The sequence below is a fragment of the Rhinolophus sinicus genome, linkage group LG07, assembly GCF_036562045.2.
Source record: "Rhinolophus sinicus isolate RSC01 linkage group LG07, ASM3656204v1, whole genome shotgun sequence".
In the NCBI taxonomy this organism is placed as follows: Eukaryota; Metazoa; Chordata; class Mammalia; order Chiroptera; family Rhinolophidae; genus Rhinolophus; species Rhinolophus sinicus.
The window spans coordinates 110,370,088-110,391,733 of record NC_133757.1 but is presented as its reverse complement, the minus strand read 5'-3'; the positions used below and the strand labels follow the sequence as shown (position 1 = coordinate 110,391,733).

At 38.3% G+C, this 21,646-nt stretch overlaps 1 protein-coding gene across 2 annotated transcripts in view; it reads right to left on the bottom strand.

Moving 5' to 3' along the window:
• Positions 1–21,646, bottom strand: part of ANAPC10 (anaphase promoting complex subunit 10) — a 274,574-nt gene that overhangs the window by 163,871 nt on the left and 89,057 nt on the right. The window contains exons 5-6 of one of the 2 annotated variants that reach the window (XM_019730767.2): positions 13,238–13,327; positions 6,384–6,492 (exon numbers count right to left, since the gene is read on the bottom strand). In XM_019730767.2, the coding sequence (XP_019586326.2) occupies positions 13,277–13,327 (51 nt within the window). In that variant the 3' untranslated portion in view covers positions 6,384–6,492; positions 13,238–13,276. Of the gene's footprint in view, positions 1–6,383; positions 6,493–13,237; positions 13,328–21,646 lie in introns of those variants that run through there. The other variant, XR_002137295.2, reaches the window with a different exon arrangement.

The window sequence follows — 21,646 nt, the reverse complement described above, 5'->3', positions numbered from 1 at the left end:
CTGCTCAAATATAATTGGCCAAAGGAAGTCACATGGCCAAAACCCCTACCAATGGGCAAAGAACAATACCCTTTGAGGGGTGGAAACTGCTGGGTACAAAATGTATAATATTCCCACAAGGAAAGGGGAGAAAATAATTGGAGAAATAATAAAATCAACCACACTGATAATAGAATTATTTGAGGAGTATGTTTTTGTCTCTTGATGTTGACAAAGCAAGAGGATTAGTTAAAAATCCCCAGTAAAACTTTGATAAAAAGAAAAAGCAGACTCTGTGTGTGATTTCTTTTTGCTCTTGATTGCTTTGTTTTTTTCACTCCCTCCCTGGTCATATATAAAGTGTAATATGTCACATGGAATAAGAGAAAAATGTTCCCCATTAATTCTTCTCACTTTGCATTCCTAAGACCAAAACCAGGTGGCAATGGAAGTGTAGGACTGTAGCGCCTACCTTTCAGGGACACAAGCCTATTCCTCCCCCTGCAGTGGATTAACTTTCAGGAGCAGACTAGGCCAGTTCCTGGACGAGCCAGCAGGTAATAAGACCACATCTACCCTTCAATAACAAAAGTGCTCCAAGTATAAGAGTATCTGCCTACAGACCACAGCTAAATGTCCAATTGCCCTCCATGTTAGTCTTTTCCTAGGATCCAATTTTGGGAGCAGAGACTCAATCTTACTTCTTGAACAGGGTAGCTGCTAGCTTATGTGTGCCTTTCTGCCAAAGAGGGAAAAAGGTGTCTCTTCACTGGGTGGATAAATTAGAAAAAGCATCATTAAAAAAAAAAAAAAAATGTCCCCTCTTTCATTTGGTGAATTAGTAAAAGATTGAGAGCAGAGAGCTTAACTAAAGAAAGTACCTTTGTGGAATGAAAAAATTAGACCTCACTCCCAGCAAAGGTACCCAGCCCTTAGCCAGGGTTTCAGCTTGGCAAGTGCAGTGTGACTTTGATTGCAGCTCCCGAACTCACCTCTTGGACCACGTGCCTTTGTTCAGTGCACAAAAACACAATTATGAGTGACAGCCCTGCATTTGACATTAAGCATGGGATGCAAAACTCTCATGTAAAACTTGTCCAAATGAATATTTTCCCCCAATAAATTTCATTCTCAGCTTCTGCAGACCAGTGTTGAGTGGTTTAATTAAACTCCACACTGACGTGAGCCAGTCACTTGCATCCATTCTCTATTGAGAAAGGAGCCTTAGGTAACTTAGTGGCTTGAGCACAATAAGACCTTTCTCTTTCGTGTAGGTAATATGTCATGTTTAGTGCCCTCTGATGGAGTTATTTATACACTTCCTTAATGCAGAAACAAGCTGGTGAGCTGGGGTTTTTTGGGTTCTCTCTCTTTCTCTTTTTCTCTCTCTTTCTCTCGTTCATTATCATTTTGCATTTTATTCTCCTTTCTGGTTCAACCCTCCACATTCAGATCTTTACCTTTTCTTGCCAATTGCCAGTAACAGTATACTTGAAAATGTTTGCAGGATTTTCTCCAGACACCTGCTGTCAAGTACCACATGTAGGAGACTCATGGTCTCTCATTAGAGAGATTTGCCATATGCTATTATAAAGAAGTCATTCTTCGACTCCTTTGCTTCACACAGCATCATACCCCGCAGTGCAAATGTCCAGATTATTTAATGTTTCACAACACTCACAAATGGAGTTTTAACAAAAAATGATCAACAAAGTAAGACTATTTACTTTTGGGAGAAGCCAGTGTCAAAGCATTGCAGCAGCCTCAACTGTAATGTGAGTTCTAATTTTTCATGTTTGTACAGTATCCACTCTGGCGATGTGTGTGTTCGACGTGCAGAAAGAGTGGCTGGTGACTTGTTTTTCTTAAAATATACCTACTCACAGTAGAAGCAGTCATGAATAATCTAGGGCCACTCATCAGAAGCCACCCAAAATACATAAAATGGAAAATAAAAATAAATAAATCAATGCTTTAAAAACTTGCTCAGTTCTAAGATTTATCAGCGTAATTTGAAAATTGACTTTTTAAATAATACTTTTTTGGGAAAAAAAAATTAAAATGAAAGAAATTCCTCTATTCACCTAGCAGAGGAAAATCAATGTGGTTGGTTATTTCAAAGTAACCAAATTGAGTTCATATGGCTTTATTAGGATAAGTTATACATTTTCCTAAGTTATACATTTTCACCACATTGTGATCCTCCTGAGGATTCTAAGAGCAACTAATCCAGAGATGGGAGCCCTCCAGGTTTTGTCCTCCTCAACTTTATTTGGTGTGAAGATAAAAAGAAGGATGCTTTCAGTTGCAAGTAACAGAGATCTCAAAACAAATTAGCCAGAATGCTAGAAAATAGAAATTATTTCACATAATAAAAGGTCCAGAAAGAGGGAGGGCTATAGGATTGGTTAAGTCAGTGGCTAAAGATGTTAGTTCTATCCTCTCAACTGTTGCTGACTTTATTCTCAGGATGGTTACAAGATGACTCAGCAGTTCTGGAACTTGTGTCCCAATAAAATACAGATGATACATTTTTCTCTTCTGTGGATCTCTCTTAGGAGCAAGAAAATTTGTCCAGGAGGCTCCCCCAGAAGCTTCCACACCTCATTCCTAAACCACCATTGGCAAAAGAAATGGGATTACCCTTAAATAAATCAGACCCACTGCTGGACCTAGGGAGGCACCAGTTATCCTTAATACATGGCTCCATGGTGTTCGGGGGTGCGGCGTGGGTACTTTCACAAAATTTCATTTCTGATAGAACAGAAGGAAGAGAAAATGGATGCTAAATGAGGAATCAATTTGACCCTCTCTGATAGCTAAACCTGTAAGTAGTTTAATAAATCTTAGTAAAAGTGGCTCCAAAACTACTATTGAAATCCTGATTATAAAAACAAAAAGCTCTTCCTTCTCAAGAGATTGTCCAGCTTTTTCATGAGGTTTAATATTAGAAAGAACAGAAAAGAAAAAGAAAAGAAAAACCCTATACATCTTAGGGATGCAGTTACCGCGTTCATTCAACCTCAAAACTAAGAAATTTCTCACTCACTATGTTTAGAGTAGATATTTTGGCTCCTTTTAATTGCTGGATACTCACCACTGAGAAAGCTAAGTGGATTGATGGTCAATATGAAGACTTACTGAGAAGCTGGGGGGAAAAAATGGACCTTCTCAAAAGGTAAGAAAAACATTTATAGCTTGCTGTCATCTATGATTTTTTCTAATGTTACAGCTACCAATTCTCATGTTTTTTGGATCCCGTGTATGTGTTCTCTAAGTTGTTTAAATAGCCTAACATCTTGCTACTCAAAATACATCCCTGGACCAGCTGCATTAGTGTCATCTGGGAGCTTGTTTGAAATGCAAAATCTCAGGTCCGCCCTAAACCTACAGAATCTACATTTTAACAAGATTGCCAAGAGGTTCCTACGCACACTAATGTTTGAGAAGCACTACTATAAGGTATGTTTAGTCACTCCTTTGTCTCCTGGTGCCTGCAGAACACATATACGTAATATGAAATCTGGGAACTACAGTGTACTACATCCCACTTCGCTTTAGCTTGGAACTTGAGGAACCAAGATATTAATATCATGGACTTAGAAAACAAAATTCCTGCTCATCTCTTATCTCTGGAACCATTAATCCAAATATCAAGAGTCCATTTAAATTCATTAACTTATATGAAGGATGCCAGAGAAATGTCTGACCCCTTCTTCTCATCACATTAAAACTGTCTGGCCATTTGGACATGGGTTTGACGACACATAGTGGGAAGACTGGAGATCAGAACTGGCTTGGAGTCATTTAGATCAATTCTGGCACAAGTTCCACCAAATATGAGTTCGGGGCAATATGGAGGCCAACCCAGGACTGGTGCACGGTGAACAGCCACCATGTTAAATTTTGTAGGTGATAATAAGGCTAAAGTTACAGACTGAAGTTTGCTCCTATGGTTTGATCATTTGGGCGAGTACAGTATGTTCAGGCTTATCTGCCCCACATTTAGCACACTCCCCTTCTTGGCATTTCTCTCATTTCCTCGAAAAGCCTTTTCTGGAGAAACTTCAGATCAGAAGCCAAAGAAAATGCAGCTCAATTTGCCCTGCTCCCCCTGGAGCTCCCCATGACTGAAGGCTTTCATTCCCTTCTCTCCCACATTAATTCTGGCCATGTGTTAGTCACCATCAGTGTTTCCCTAGGTTTCATGATGAGAAAGCAGCGAATCTGCTGGGCTAGTCTAGACCAAGCAGACTGTGCTTCGTTTTCATAGGCATTTGTTTTGCTTTGTTTTATTCGTTGTTGTAGTTGCTTTGCTTCAGTGCACTCTATTGATGAAAAATACAACCAGAGATGTGTAAAGGTTTGATCAAATCTACAAAGGTAAGATCTAGAAATACACAGTCACCGATGCCTTAGCTCCCCCACCTTTACCGGTTCTTTGTCAACTTCTCCCATACTCACAGCTTTTATAATATTTCATCTTCCTCCTACACTCAGGTCTGTCCCTACTGCTTTTCCTCTGAACAGATGACTTTGTCCCCTGCTTTGTAGAGAAATTTGAGGCTTCCAGGTGAGAACTCTTTCAGCTTCTGACCCACCAACGCCAATTCCTACACATCCGTATCTTAACTGCATTTCCCCAGTCTCTTCATATCCCATTTCCAGTTCCAGACTCATCCCTTTACCTTCACTCTTGATCCATTCTGTAGCGGGTTGAATGGTGGTCCCTAAAAAGATATGTCCACATCCTAATCCCTGGAACTGCGAATGTTACTTTTTTTTAGAAACAGGGTCTTCAAAGAAGTGATTAAGTAAGTGAATGATCTTGAGATGAGAAGATTATCCTAGATTATCCATGCGGTCCCTAAATTCAATGACAGGTGTCTTTGTAAGAGAAAGGCAGAGGGAGATTGGAAATAGAAGAGGAGACACAAACACATAGAGCACAAGGCAACGGAAAGATGGTGGCAAATGTAGAGTGATGACGCCATAAGTTAAGAAATGCTAAGGAAAGGTGGCAAACACCAGAAGCTAGAAGAGGCAAGGTAGGGCTCTGCTCAACCCTGCAGGCTGCAGAGAGAGGCAGCCCTGCCAACACCTTGATTTCAGACTTCTGCCTTCCAAACTATCAAAGAATACAAGTCTGTTGTTTTAAGCCAAGTTTTTGGTAACTTGTTATGGAAATTTAATATACCATAGGAACTTAATATGCCTTCCTTGCCAGAGGAAGATCTTGCTGTATCAATTAGTGCTTCTTTCTCTGACATTTTCAATCTTCTACTTACTGTCTCTTTTCCTTTTCGCCGTACAGCCTTGCAACTTTCTTCCATCTTTGTGTGTATATGTGTGTGTGTAACTCTATACCTCTTTCTCTTTCCTTTGTAGGTAAGCACTTCACAAACAGTCTGCATGCTCTCTCCCCTCTCCATTAGCTCCCTCTCATGCTGCATCTGCTGCAATCAAACCTCACTACCTGCCATTCCACTGAAATGCTCTTGCAAAGGTCGTCTCTGTCCTCAACACTGCTAAAGCCAATGGACTCTTTCATCATATTTGATTTCATTGTTGCATTTGATATTACTGCTTCCTCCCTTTTTGGAATGTATCCTTTTCTTGAATTCCAAGTTGTAATTTTCTTCTAGTTCTCTTTCTCCCTTCTGACCATTCCTTCTTCTTCTTCTTTTTTTTTTTTTTGGAGAAATTATTAGATTATTAATATATTGCCACTATTCTTACAGAAAATATATAGGCTCTAATGCATTATATAGAGAAAAAAAATCCCTTCGTTTCTAAATAACAAAAACGTAAAACATCACAGAATCAGTGATCCATAAATCAACATTTGAGATTAAAGTACACCAATATTGAGAAACATGCTGAGGAAGGCAGATGACAAACCTCATGATTACTTTCTTTTTTTAGATTTTATTGGGGAAGAGGAACAGGACTTTATTGGGGAACAGTGTGTAATTTTCCAGGATTTTTTCCAAGTTGTTGTCCTTTCAGTCTTAGTTGTGGAGGGTGCAGCTCAGCTCAAGGTGCCGTGTTCAATCATTAGTTGCAGGCGGCGCTGCCCACCATCCCTTGCGGGAAGTCGAACTGGCAACCTTGTGGTTGAGAGCCCGCGCTCCAACCAACTGAGCCTTCTGGGAGGCAGCTCAGCTCAAGGTGCAGTATTCAATCTTAGTTGCAGGGGGCGCTGCTCACCATCCCTTGCGGGACTCGAGGAATTGAACCTGCAACCTTGTGGTTGAGAGCCCAGTGGCCCATGTGGGAATCGAACTGGTAGCCTTCGGAGTTAGGAGCACGGAGCTCCAATCGCCTGAGCCATTGGGCTGGCCCCTCATGATTACTTTTTGCCTGGGTGGATGGGCACTGTCTTTTTTCTCTTCACATCCCAGGCTTCCTTCATTCTCTGGGAGCGCAGTTTCCTATAGTTCTCCACTATCACATCCAAGTACAGTTTCCGCTCAGCTGGGTGCAGACATTCCCACTCCGCCTGAAAGAAATCTATGGACACATCCCTGAATGTCAACCGTCCCTGAAAAGCAGCCATTTTCCCCTTGTCCTTCTCCGGCTCTGGGTTATTTCCTCAAGAGACTTTCTGGGGAGGAATTCCTGACCATTCCTTCTTAAACTCCTCTGTTGCTTCTGTTTTCCCAGCCTTTTCTCACATAGTACATGCTCTCTGGATAAATTCATTTTCTCCCATGGCTTTAACTACCACCCCTATGGAGGAAAATCTAATCAATTTCTTATACAATCCTTTCCCTGGCACTGTAAGTACATATAGCCAACTGCTTCCTGGCTTTATGCTGAGGGGTATCTAACTTAACAACCCCATTGACACCTCAAATTTAGTAATCCCCAAATCAAACTCATGGATTCCACCATCAACAATTGGTGAAAATGGGAGTTATTGTTGGGAGACAATTCTTTATGGCATTTTTAGCTCAGATTACTTTTCCAAGGACGTTAGTACAGCAAACAACTTTGGAAGATACAGGTAGTGTCTCTCTCTGGGTCAGAGGACCCACGTTTCCTGACCAGGAAAATAAAGATAATTTGTCCCTCGTGGATAAAGGCTGAGCAGCTTTGCTAGAGGCCTCTTGAAAAGATGGGCGAGTCCCTTTGCACAGAGTTCGGCTCTGACAGACCCCTGTATGCTTAGCATTCACTAGGTCTGCTTCACATTACCCGTAAGACTTGGGGAACCAGAGGAACTGATGCAAATGGGAAGCTTGTCTGCCTGCTGTGCCGTGAGCAAGCAACTGTCTAAGTGCATTTGACTCATTCTTTCCTTATCAACTGTATTTATGGGAGTGTGGCCAACAAGCCCAGCAGTCGCAGCAGTCACTGTCCCTTAGCAACTGTTTGGCCACATGACAGCTATATACTTAGAGAAGGAAAGAGGAAATGACCAAGAGGTTGCGTAAAAACTTTGGCCTTGCATTAGTAGAAGTTGGAGTTGGAAACGTCGGGGCAGAGTCAAGCCTACGGACCTCAGCTGGAGGCGGGTCGAGAGCAGAGGTAGCAGACTCTAGAGAAGTTTGGGTACTTCAGCCATGGAGGAAGTCAGTAGGAATCTACCTTAAAGACACACCAGGAATCCTTCTGTAACGTGTGAACCACAGAGGCCAGACTCACGTCCCATAAGCCCACAACTTGGAGTTATTTTAAACTCTTCTCTTCCTATTATCTTCTCTCCTGAACTCCCATATCAAATTGATCGCCAAGTCCTGTGGATTCTATCTCTATAACATGTCATGCATGTGCCTTCATCATCATCTGACTTTTATGGCTTTAGTTCAAGCTGGTGTCACTTCGTACCTGGGCTCTTGTTACACAGTCACCTAACCCATCTTCTTGCCTCAAGTCACTTTCATCGATTTGTCATCCACTCTGCTGCTAAACTGATCACGTTAGTCCCTTAAAACTCTTTAGGGGGTCCTCACTGGCTACAATCCATGCTGAAATACGACACAGACAGCCCAACATGATCTGGCTTCCACTTACATCTCGAACCTTATTGCGCTGCCCTCCTCCTGCACCCTCACACACCAGTCACACTGAAACATGTCCCGAAACCCAAACCCTCTCACACCTCCACGATGCCTCTCAGGTGGCTTCCTGTGTCTAAAATGTCCTTTCTCCTGCTCCTGGTGACCATTTTACTCAGTTTCCAATGTGACCTCCTCTGTCTGTGAACCTTTCCCCCATGCATTGGGGCCGAACTGTGTTGTTTACACAATTCAATCATAGCTGTGATAGGCTTTATTATATTTATGAGTTTCCATGTTTATCAGGTTTATCCTCCCCGACTAGATTACTAGATAACTGAAGAATCTGCCTTCTTTCTCCCTAGCAACTTGCAGAGTGCTGAAAACCCAATAAGCACACACACACATACACACACACAAACCAAACACCAACCAACAAACAAAACAAAACCGGGGGAAAACAACAACATTTGCTAATGTTAAATACATTAATGAGTGGATAAAGAATTCTGTTTGCTGCCTTAGCAGCCTGGATGGAACAGAATGAACACGGCACCTCATCCTATTGCACCGATTTTACATAATGGTAAGTCATCTAGAACATTTTAAATTAAGAGAAGCAAGGGCTTAGTATAAATCATAGCATAAGTGTTGCATTAATATGGAAGGTAAAGTGTTCAAAGGAAGTCCGAACATGATTTAGACCACTGTGAGCAGAGGCCTAGACTTCCCCGAGGCAGACGAATTTAATATTCATGTTCTCTAGCACTGAGGGTATTTATGGCAAAAGTTTCAGAAGTAATGCTCGAGTATTGTATTTATTTTAAGTAATAAAATGGAACTCACTATATAGATATCACAGGCAAGGAGGAAAGGAGTCCGTATAAGAGGTATGTGTCACCTAAGCCAACAAGACAGGAAGGTCTGGATCTACACCCAAAATAGATTCTGTGAGAATTCTGGAGAGAGAGAGAGATTTACCATAGAATTCTTCAAATATCAAATTCTATGGCATTTAAAATATAGCTCAAAAACATACGATTCCCTCAACTTTACATAAATGTGAACATTTTTATATCCCTGGATTTCAGATCAAGTTTAGAGTCAGTGATGACAGTGCAGAGACCTAAGTTTGTACTGGGAACTGGGGCTTTGCCTGTACTCTTGCTTCTAAGCTGTAGATAACTGTACAAACCAGGGAAGACGCTGAGCCTTAAAATTTCTGTAAATCGTGAATTGAAATACAGATTAGGTACATTTTAAGAATAGTTGAGCTTTATCTGTACAGCACAAAATACTTTTAAGAAAAAATTATCAGGGTTCATCTAATATAGAAACTTTTTAAATATTCTTTTTGCTAAAGGAAGAAACTGTCAAAACAAGTTTAGCTACATTAGACCAACTGTGGACTCTCAGAATCCTGCCACCTTAGAATCCGTTTGGAAATGAATTTGTGTGTAGGTGTACATGTGTATATATTTTATGTGTGTATGTCAGTAATTATGTATATCTAGCAAATAACTTTGCTGCTTTATGACACTTCTTGAACCACGAGTAAATAACTAAGTAGCCGCATGAGTTAGAAAACAAAAGCAATCCAAAAACAGAGGGTGGAGGCCACTGAAAAATTATAAGTTGCTCAAAAGACTATCTTGGGTCAACACAAGAGGGAAATTTGAGAACATTTTCTTAAAAAGAAAAAAATAAAAGGGAACAGAGCATGCAACTTCAGAGCTCAACTTGTGCCTAATCTCTATGGGTGGGATTTTTTCATTCCAACACATAGCTCCCAGGACAAGCACAACAGCAACCCCTAAATCATGTTCACCTTCTGAGGATAATGTGTAATAAACATAGCCTTCCTTAAGGAGACATGCAGTCAGGGAAAAACACAGTGTGTTTCTCCCATGCTGCAAATCCAAATTGTTTACACAGATAATATCAAGTGAAAATGGACAGTAAGGACCACCTTGCTGGGGAAAAGAAAGGATGCAGATGTAACAAAGGGACATGTGACTTAGGGAATATGGAAGGAGCAAGGAGACTCTCACAACGGCTGGGAAATTGCACAGACGTTATGTGGGGTTCATTTTCTTTTTCACTGGTTGGTAGGCACCACCTACTTTGCCCCCTACCATTACCTCACTGAGGAAATTCAGGTACCTCGTCCTCACAGCGTCAGCATGTGAGGCCACCAAATTGCCAAGTCCCTGCAATAGCAATGTCAGAAACTATTTCTGTGGCAAATACGGTATCTGAAGGACACCTTCGATTTCTATTGCTATTCCATTCTGTATGTTTGGGTGACAAATCTATTATAATCTGATGCATATAGAGTAGAAAATGTTGTCTTTGAAAAAGAGTATTTAAATGTCTAGAACATCAATCTTTTATAGATTGCCTTACCTCCTTTTTATCTTTTCATATGCACATCAAAGTAATTTTGGAACCAAAAAGAAGGGACATAACATTATTACTATTATGTTCCACCTTAGAGAAAAGACAAAGAACTGACAGAAACCTCCACTCCCCACCACTAGGTGTTTATAGCAGCCATTCTGTAGTTTTCTGGAAATCCTCCCCATGTGGTATGTATTTGAAGCTATAAGGTGCAAGTGCTGGAGAAAACCCAGCTCTTTTCTCAGTGAAATGACCTGTTATTCTGCGGAAAGAAAGGAGGTGTTTCTCTGAGACCACCATTACACCTGCTATGCTTTACTGAAATTCAAACCACCCCCACCGCCCTACCCACATCTCTTACACCTGGGAGCTGGCTAGCAAAAACACGTTGGGTCAGGTGTGGGGGAAGGGTTAAAATATAACCATCTTGGTTCCTGGGTAAATAACTCTTGCAAATGTCTATGGTTTTCTGTGTGTAACTGAATTTTGGTCTGACTATATGGTGGAAGTATCCAAACACTTGTGCTTTAATTGACACACACACAAACACACACACACACACACACACACACAATTTAAAGATATTTGGCAAAGCATTTTGTTTTTAACATTAGTGAAATGCAGCCTAACAGTGTTCTTACTGTAGTCCTGCCTGAAAGTGATCGCTTTTCTGTACTTTTCCTATGACAAATTTATTTTCCCTATATGCTTTTGTTGGCTAGCAGCTCTGGCACGACTTGACTGACAATGAGCCAGAAGATCTGAGTTTGGGGAAAACGTACGGCTCTCAAGCCTTGGCACATGGTAGATAAGTACATGCTACGCATTCAAGCAGAGCCCTGTGTGTTGGGCTCACCAAAGAACACCACAGCCATCGGATGGAAATGACATGCCCAACACCTTGGGAACAGAAAAATATAAAAAAGAAAAAGAAAAAAAAATATATATATATATATACACACACACATATATATATATTAACTTTTCAATGTTTTAACAATGAAACAATTGCTAAAGCTTCCATTAGTTTTGTTGGCTAAGCAAACGGTCACGTGTTACAGGTTTTATTTAGTTCACACAATTGCCGTCCTGTAAGAGTTGAGAAAGTTTCCCTCTGATGATATACCTTTTGTCTATGAAGTGGGAGGGAAGGCTATCAGCTCACAACTAGGATGGAAGGGGCAAGGGTTGAAAGATATTATCCTAAACCATGGAGGTATTTTATAAGGTATTTTAACAGCAAACACTTCAAAGAAGAATGTAATCTGTAGTGGCAATCTAATTAGGGCATTAGCATTTAAAATTGATCTTTTAATCTAATACTCCAGCATTTAGTCAGAGGCAATGCTACAAAAGACTTAAGCACTACATAACGTGATATCAAGGTATGTTAGACATACTACCTAGAAAAGAGATCCAAAAATTTCTAGTTCAATTAACAAAAGGGTGCATAGGCATGCACACATACACACATGAATTGTTTTTTTGTGTTTTTTTTCCATGTGTGTGTTTACTCTCACTCTAACAAAAGTTGTCTTCACCAGAATCTGAGTAGTTTCATTCAAGAGATGAATGGGTCTGACATCTGGCATGTGATTAAGTCTATCACTACCCCAATAAGGCAATGATTTGTAAACTTTTCTGGACCACACTGTGTGAGAATAGCTAAATGCTAAAAATTCTTCCCAGAAAAACATACACACGAGTACACACCAAATTTTACACAAAATTTCAGAGTTCATAAACCTCCATAAAACCTACTGCATCAGTTAGGTATTACTGACAGCATAACAAACCAACCCAAATGTAATAGCTTAAATCAACACTATTTACCTGAAAATTCTTTGGCTCAACAATTTAGGCTAGACTCAACAAAGTAATTCTTTTGGTCTTATCTGGGCTCCCCCCTACCTCTTGGGTGAGTCAGATGTCAATTATGGGTGACGCTTATGCTTCTGGGCTCCAGCTCCGGGAGGATAGGACGCCTTGGCTCATTTTCACGCAGTTTATCACCCTCAGGCAAATTGCCTAGATTTAGTCTCATGGTACAGACAGGTGTTCCAAGAGAAAGTTGAAAGGCTCAAAACCTCTTAAGGCCTAATCTCATAATTGCTGCTACTGCCTCATTCTTTTGACAAAAGCAAGTAACAAGGTCAGCCCAGATTCAAGGGGCTGGGAAATATACTCTACCTCTTGATGTAAGATGTTATAATCATATTGCAAAGGGTACTATGACAGGTAGGGATAGAGAATTGGGATCAACACTTCAGTCAGTTTACCATACCCATCATGAACCTAGGTTAGCAATTTCCTGCAATGAAAATGTAGAAAATGGGAGTTAAAAGAAAAAGCAGGAGCTTGTTTTTATTGTGATATACAAGTGCAAAAATCAATAATTGCTTGCCATTCCAGAAAGTGTGCTCGTGTCAAGTCCAGAGCCAACAGAATACTAGTGGCAAGCAAGATTTCTTCAATGCTTTTTTTTTTCTTGAAAGGTAATATGCTAAAAAATAAGTGTGCTGCATATAGCTGAAAGTTCTCACTTCGTTATTGAAATAGGACATCACGGATTGCACATATATTTAGTGGGGTGAATATTAGCAACATGGATGAGTTAGCTGAGGAAAGTGACACTGGCGATTCTAAATGTCTGTGTCAGTTTTTATGCCCAGTTGTATGGAAGTGGTACAGGATTCCAAGTCCTTTCACTGTTGTCATTCTTTGGGTATCCCATAGTAAATAACACTAACATTTCCTACTGAACCACAATCCTAGATATTAGTATTTCCATAAAACATAGGAAAGTATCAGGACAATAAAAATTCCAAACAGCAAATACTGAACTCATAACGTACCGTGAGCGTATGATGATTGATCCAGTGATTGTCGGAGCGTCAGCAAAACTCAGCTGTCAATAGGTTTCTGTCGGCCATATTTTCTTCCTCCTAAAAAACCAGCAAAAAAATAATCGACTGTAGGAAACGCAGTAAATAATTGAAAATAGTTCACTGAATTTAGCAAAATGCAAGTACTGTAATCAGGTGCATTTAGTTTACATCAAATCTGACTTTGCTATTACCAAAGGGTGTGTATGTCTAGTTAGAAGAGATCTTCTTTGATATTCCAATATTCTAATTCTTCTCACATATATGTACTTTTTAATTATAAGAGAATTGGGGTACTGGCTGAATCCACTTGGATGAATCCTCCATCTCATCTCAACTCCCTCTCTATAATTGTGTGTTGCTGCTATAACAATTTACCATAAATTTAGTGGCTAAAAAAACCCACAAATTTATTAACTTACAGTTCTGGAGGTCAAATGTCTGAAATGGGTCTCACTGGGTTAAAATCAAAGTGTCAACAGGCTGCATTCCTTTCTGGAGACTCCAAGCGAGACTCCATTTTCTTTCCTATGAGCTGCTACAGGCTGCCTGCATTCCTTGGTTTGCGACCTCCTTTCACCTTCAGAGCCAGCAATGGCTGGTTGAGTCTTTCTCACATGACACCTCTCTGACACAGATTCTTCTTCTACCTCCCACTTTCACTTTTAAGAAGCGCAGCAATTACATCAGACCCACCCAGACAAACCCAGATAATCTACCTATTTTAAGATTAGTGGTTTAGGAACCTTAAATTTGTCTTCTACCTTAATTCTCTTTGCCATATATATATTAATGGGTTCCAGAGATTAGGACATGCGTGTCTTTGGGGACCATAATTCTGCCTACCTCTTTTCTCAGGCTCCATTAGATACTGATGCCTAACAGTGTGAACCAATTCTTCCCAAGAGAGGCTTTGCAGCACATGCTTACGATACCAAGGAGAGTTTCTTTTATGATAGCAAATTGCATCTTCGCAACGCAAATTCTAGATATATTAACTATACCATCACTGAAATCTAAAAAAATATGTATCATAGTTTTTCAACTATAAGAAAGGTCATTTGAAAGTCTAATTGGGATATTTTATATATTCTTGATATACCCAGAGTCGATTCAATGCATCATGCTTCATTATTGCTAGGTTCCTTGATTTATATAAACTCTCTACAAGTTCACTTCTTGTTTTCACCCCTTTATCGTCAAAGTGCATGATAGTTACTGCTGCCTATTTGAGCATATTAAACCAATGTCTTGGTTTAATTTTTTTTAAGTTACTAAATGAAGATGAGCAAGATTAGTTTTTGTTCTCAACTAATAATCAACTGGTATGGAAATGATTCTGCCCATTTGCAAGCAGACATGAGGATTATTTATGCCCTGTAATCTAATTCTTCATCCTTTTAGAGAACAGCAAGCATGGTCTAGTCCAATATATAACAAGATATGGTAAGATAAGGCAGGAGTTCTAAGGCCAGAGAAAAAGGAAGAATTAATTAGAAAATAAGAATTTAGAAAAGAACAAAGATTTAGGAAGGAAACCATGGCAATTGTGAATAAATGAAAGGAAGCATTAATTTCCTTGGGATTTAAACAGTGCTTATATAGTGGCTGCCTTCTTTTTACACTAGGTATGACTTAATTAAAAATATTGGTATAGGGGGTGGCTGGTTAGCTCAGTTGGTTGGAGTGCGTTGCTCTTAACAACAAGGTTGCTGGTTTAATCCCCACATGGGCCACTGTGAGCTGCGCCCTCCACAACTAGATTGAAACAACTACTTGACTTGGAGCTGATGGGTTCTGGAAAAACACACTTAAATAAATAAAAGTTTAAAAATACATATCGGTACAAAATAGCATAATGTGGTATTGAAAGCATAAGGAAAGATGAGAATAAACTAATGCTGACTTGAAAGTAGAATCATTATGTGAAACAACAGTTCTTTTTTTTTTTCCTTGCTGATACTCCATTAGAAAAACTATGTCTCCATTAAGAAACATTCACTCAAAAATGATGTGGCAATTTTTAGCCATTCCCATTACAAGTAGAAATTAAGGAGGGGAAGAAAAAAAAGGTCATGAGCTATGGATATTAACTGTATTTATGTAAATCATGGGTGGTCTTCCAGTTTATTCAATTGTCTTCAAGTTAATTCTGATCAAAGAGGATAACTTTCCATCTATACTGAACCATTTGAGTTTTCCCATTCATGTCTCCTTTCATACCACCGCTTTCATCCGGAATATCTGTCCCACTTTTTCCTCAGAATAATTCTTACTCCACCTTTAATCCTGGATTTAGGCATCATTCTATCTGAGAAGCACGCCCTGGCAGCACCCCTCCTATAATGGTGGGCTCCCTTTTATCACTACATTTGGCATATTACAGTGGAAATAACCATTCACTTGTCTTCCTCCACCCCAACCAATGCCCAAATCAGTCTTCCTGCTCCTTGAAGGCTAGGTCCCTGTTATTTTCATCTTTCTACTCTCAATGTCTGACACATAGCGAGTAATCAATGATTATTAGTTGAATAAATAGGTAAATAGACAATAAATACATGAAGGAAGAATGAGAGGGTGGGATGAAAGAAGTCTGGGAGAAAAGATGATTAACCATGCCCAATCATAAAGGTTTTGTGCATCTATAAGAGAAGTGCCCCTTCTCACCACCCATGATTTATAAAAAGGGCATTGATTGACAGATCTTGGCCATTCTCCGTATACTCCATTTCACAAAATAGCACAGACTGTATAGTGCTCTCCTGTATAATTCAGGAATTATTCCACTCAATCACTAGCAAGGAACTAGGGTGACTGTGTGAAGAAGAAACTTTGGAAGACTTAATTAAATTGCTTCTACCAAAGAGAGATGAAGTAGAGATGCAATCTCTCCTGATTGTGATATGGCATTTTGATTGTTTCACAAAACAAAGTTAAAGACATTTAGAAAAATGGGTTTTGGGTCACATGTACATTAAAGAAGGTAAAGACTGATATGGGGGTTGCAATCAAAGGGCATTTATCAGTGATACAATATCAATTTGGAGAAACCTTCCAAGCTGTGTTTCATAGGGGAAAAACCTTATGTTTCTTATCTTTACTAGTGTTCAGAAAAAAGGAATTGAAAATACGCAGTTTTTTGCATTCTATTAAAAAAGAATTTCAGATGACTTTGATGAAATGGGTAAATTTCCTACAACATGAGGTGGAAAATGCAGAGACAAAAATACATATATATTTAGAAACTAAAATAAATAATTCATATGCAGAATAAAGTACAATTGACAGGTAAACCTTAAGTACAAAAGAAAACAACTGGGAGATAAAGGGGCAAGACCAGATTTGACCTTGAGCAGAATAAGTTAGCAACATAATGCCCTAAACCAGCCGTTCTTACCAGGGAATGATTTAGCTGTATAGGGCACATTTGGCAAAGTCTGGAGATGTTTTTGACAATCATGATTGGGGAGGGTGCTACTGGCATCTATGGATAATAGCCAAGGATGCTACTATACATCATACACACAACAGAAGCTCTCCACAACAAAGAATTACCTGGTCCAAATTTTCAATAGTGCTGAAGTCGAGAAACAAACCAATGAAAACTTATATGATACAGGAATATATCAAAATGAATGATGATAGGCATGTAAATTTCCCCCTCAACAGTATTCTGTACCAAATTCCTATTAGAATACTGTGTCCTGTTGAGGATATTACCCTTTAGAAAGTATAGGCTGTGAATGATTGGAAATAGATTCTATGATGATTGCCCACATCTTGCTCTTCTGCTTATGCAAGGAACATTATGTTATTACTCTGCCTCCCACCTATTTAGAAGATCTGGAAATAATTCATGCCTGTTTTGAAGATAAGTTCTGCATCTTGGGTTAGCATCAAGAAAAATCTAAGATTCCTGGATAAAAAAATGCTCACAAATACAGTCTCATAAATAGGCTAAAAAAGAAAGCTGAATTAAGTTTAAGTTGAATGTTCTGGAGACTTGAGAAGTCAGTCCTCAATTATGTGCTAAAAGAAAATTTCTAAAAGTTAAAACACGTAGAAAAATATCAAATATACTGAAAATACAAATACCACAAAACTCTAAATGAATGAGCCAAAAATCTTACATTACCAACATCAAACTATCCCAAAGGCTCAACATGTTTTAATAATATGCATTTTATAGTTAGAAATGTGGTAAAAATGAAGAATGAGGGATCCCAAAGGAAAATAAACAAATCTTCAAGTCACTTTAGAGTAGACAACGGTTAAAAAAGGGATAAGACGCTGGAAAGGAATCTAGAAGTGATCTCTTTAAAAAGTGGGAAATGACAAGCAAGTTTTTGTGGTGAGAAGAGTTTATTTTCGTGAAGCCACATTGAACAAAATGACACAGTGGAATCATTTTGTGTGGTCCTGTTCATATTTCCACTGGATAGGCACCGTGCGGATTCCACCATATGTTTTGCAGCCAAATATGACAAAATGTGACTTTAAGCAAAAATGTGTATAAAATACTGTTTATTATTTAAATTTCAAAACAAGCATTACATTCAGAATAAGAACCACATACTAGCTAAGCACTGTAAAACACACCCTAAGTATGTATGGCCATAGTTTCAGTCTAAACAATTTTCTAAATGTTCTTTGATGAGAAAGTTGAATTCGTAACATTATTTTATTCATTAACCTGTTCAATAGCACAAATGCAATAAAGTCTATTTTGATGATATATCATTCAATAACTAAAAAGGCATAACTTGTATTATTATAATGTAATGTGATTTGGAAATGGAGAAAAGTGTGAGAAGTCTTCAGATAGGTCTTTTTACCTCACAGCCAGTAGTTTTAACCTCTTCGCCAACAAAGTCTTTTCCCAGAAATACAAACACAAAATTAAGGGTCTTCCTTAAGAATTTCATCCCTAGGCAGTAGGGAGAAGCAAGACCCAATTGAGTCAACTCCTAATTAATTAGGAATTAGCCACATTTGGCATTTGCTAAATCAATGCCTTTCTCAATTTTGAAAAATTATCTCTTCATATATGGGAATCACCAGTTTTCTCTATTTCTCCCAACTCCTCTTCTGGAACTCCTAATGAAGCAAATATTAAACCTCATTTTAATTTTTAAATTGCAATTAAAGTGATTTTAAATTAAAATTCATGTTTTTTAACCCCTTTCTTACTTTTTTCTTTTCTTACTTTTTCATTCCCCATCCCGTGCTGCATCCTTGTTAGCTCCTTAGATCTATCTTTCATTTTACTAATTCTTTCTTCAGTTGTGTCTAACATACAGTTTAACCTATCTTTTGTGTTGTGTATTTACAATGACTATATTTTTGATTTCTAGAAGTTTTCTTCAGTTGTTTTTGAAATCTACCTTTTTTTATTGATAGTATCTTTTTAAATTTTTTATTCCTTTGTTTATGCCATTAATTATTTAATTTTAAAAAAATATATTAGTTGGTGATTCTTTAAAAAATTTTTCTCACCATTTAACTCATGGAAGGACAAAATTTCAGCCAATGAGTGGATTGTGCTGATGTGGGACATTGCCCCCTCCCTTCAAATACATACCTATGATGAATAAAATAATCCAATGAAACAAAATTAAATAGCTGAGTTATACATTTAAAAAGAGGAATATGCAGGTGCTAGAAACGAAGAAGGAATTTGAAGAGTAGTGTTAGGGGTTAAATTGTGTCCTCTCCAAAATTCATACATTGAAGTCCTAACCCCCTACCCCAGCATGTGATTTGGAAACAGGTTCACTACAGATGTAATTAGTTAAGTTAGGATAAGGTCATATTGGAGTAGGGTGAGCCCCTAATCCAATATGCTGTTATCTTTATAAAGGGAAGTCTAGACACAAGGCACACATATGCAGTAGAATATCATGTGAAGATGAAGGCAGAGATCGGGGAGATGCTCCTACACACCCAGGAACACCAAACACTGTCAGCAAATCTGGTGAGAGGCACGAAACAGTCTTCCTCCCAGCCCTCAGAGGAAGACACCTGCTGACACCTTGATCTCAGACTTCTAACCTCCAGAACTGTGAGACAATAAATAGTTGCTGTTTAACCCATCCAGTTTGTGGTCCTTTGTTACAGCAGCCCTAGTAAATTTATATAAGTGGTAAACTGAAGCCAAAGATATAGGGCTCACCAGGTAATAACGATCAGTGATCAGCCTTACTATCTAGGAACTAGGGTTTTAAGCCTGGGAAAGCAAGGGAATTCAAGGATAGACCTTGTGCCCCAGGGAGGTAAAACTGAGCTACATGCCTAAGACCAGAGATCTGGGAGGGCTTCTCTGTAAGTTAAAAGAGACTAGAGAAATTCTACTTACTGAGCTAGGGAAATAAAAAAATAAGTGTATCTTCCAAAAGCCTCAGGCAGAAAAAGGGTCTATGAACAAAGATAATTTTACTTCTTCCTTTCAAATTTAGATGCATTTCTTTTTTTCTTGCCTAATTGCTCTGGCTAGGATTTCCATTACTATGCTAAATAGAAGTCGCCAAAGCAGGCATGCTTGCTTTGTTCCTGATCTTAGAGGAAAAGCGTTCAATCTTTCACTATTGAGAATAATGTTCACTATAGGTTTTTCATATATTGTTTTTATTATTTTGATGTAGCTTCTTTCTGTTCCTAGTTCGTTGAGTGTTTTTATCATGAAAGAGTATTAAATTTTGTCAAATGCTTTTTCCTACATCAATTAAGATCATCATATGGATTATTTTTCCTTTCATTCTGTTAATGTGTTATATTACATTGTTGATTTTATATGTTAAATCATTATTGTACTCTAAGAATAATTCCCACGTCGTGGTGGTGTATAATCCTTTTAATATACTGTTGAATTCAGTTTACCAGTATTTTGTTGACAATTTGTGCATCAAGGTTCATAACACATTTAGGTACGTTACTTTTTTTTTTTTCCTTGTAGTTTCTTTCTCTGGCTTTTTTTCTTTTTCTTTTCTTTTTTTTTTCTTCTTTTTTTTTTTTTAATCAGGGTAATACTAGCCTTATTGAATAAGTTAGGAAGTTTTTCCTCCTCTTCAATTTTCTGGGAAAGTTTGAGAAGGATTGATGTCAGTTCTTCCTTAAATGTTTGGTAGAATTTACCAGTGAAGTTTCCAGATCCAGTGATTTTCTTCTTATGAGATTTTTGATTCTGATTCAGTTTCATTACTAGTTATAGGTCTACTCAGATTTTCTAACTCTTCATGATTCAGTCTTGGTAGGTTTTCTGTTTCTAAGAGTTTGTCTATTTCATCTAAGTTATCCAATGTGTTGTCAAACGATCATTCATAGTACTCTCTTACAATCCTTTTAATTCTATAGAATTAGTAGTAATGTCTCCACTTTCATTTCTGATTTTAGTAATTTGAATCTTCTCTTATTTTCTTAGTAAAGCTAACTAAAGGTTTTTCAATTTTGTTGATCATTTTGAAGAATCAACTTTTGATTTCATTGATTTTCTTTACTGCTTTTTTATTCTCTTTGTCATTTATCTCTGCTTTAATCTTTATTATTTCTTTCCTTCTACTAACTTTGGGTTTAGTTTCTTCTTCTTTCCCTAGTTCCTTAAGTTGTAAAGTTAAAATTGATGATTTGAGATTTTTTTCTTTTGCTTTTTAGTGTAAGTATTTATAACCATAAATTTCCCTCTTAGCACTGCTTTCACTGTATCCTGAAAGTTTTGGTATGCTGTGCTTTCATTTTCATTTGTCTTTGTCTTAGCTTGAGATGCCATAACAAACTACCATAGATTAGGTGGCTTAAACGACAGAAATTTATTTTCCTCATAGTTCTAGAGACTGGAAGTCAAAGATCAAAATGCCAGCAGAGATGGTGTCTGGTGAGAATCCTCCCCTTGAGTTACAGACTGCCACCTTCTCACTGTGTGCTCACATGAATTCTTCTTGTGCACAAGGAGAAAGAGACAGAGAGCGAGAGAGAGAAAGAAAGAAAGAGAGCGAGAGAGAGAAAGAAAGAGAGAGAGAGACATAAATAAGCTCTCTGGTGTCTCTTCTTATAACTACACTAATCTTGTTGGATCAGGGCCCCACCCTTACTACCTCATTTAACTTTATTTCCTTAGATATGCCATCTCCAAATACAGCAACACTGAGAGTTAGGCCTTCAACAGATGAATTGGGGGGGACATAAAACCTTAACTCAGTCCAGTATCAACTCCAAAGTCTAAAGTCCAAAGTCTAATCTAGAATATCATCTAAATCATATATAGGTGAGATTCGAAGTAAAGTTTACAATGAGCCAAAATTCCTCTCTAGCTGTGAAACTATGAAACCAGAAAAGTTATGTAAATGGGCTTCCAAAATCTAATGATGGGACAGGCATAAGATAGAC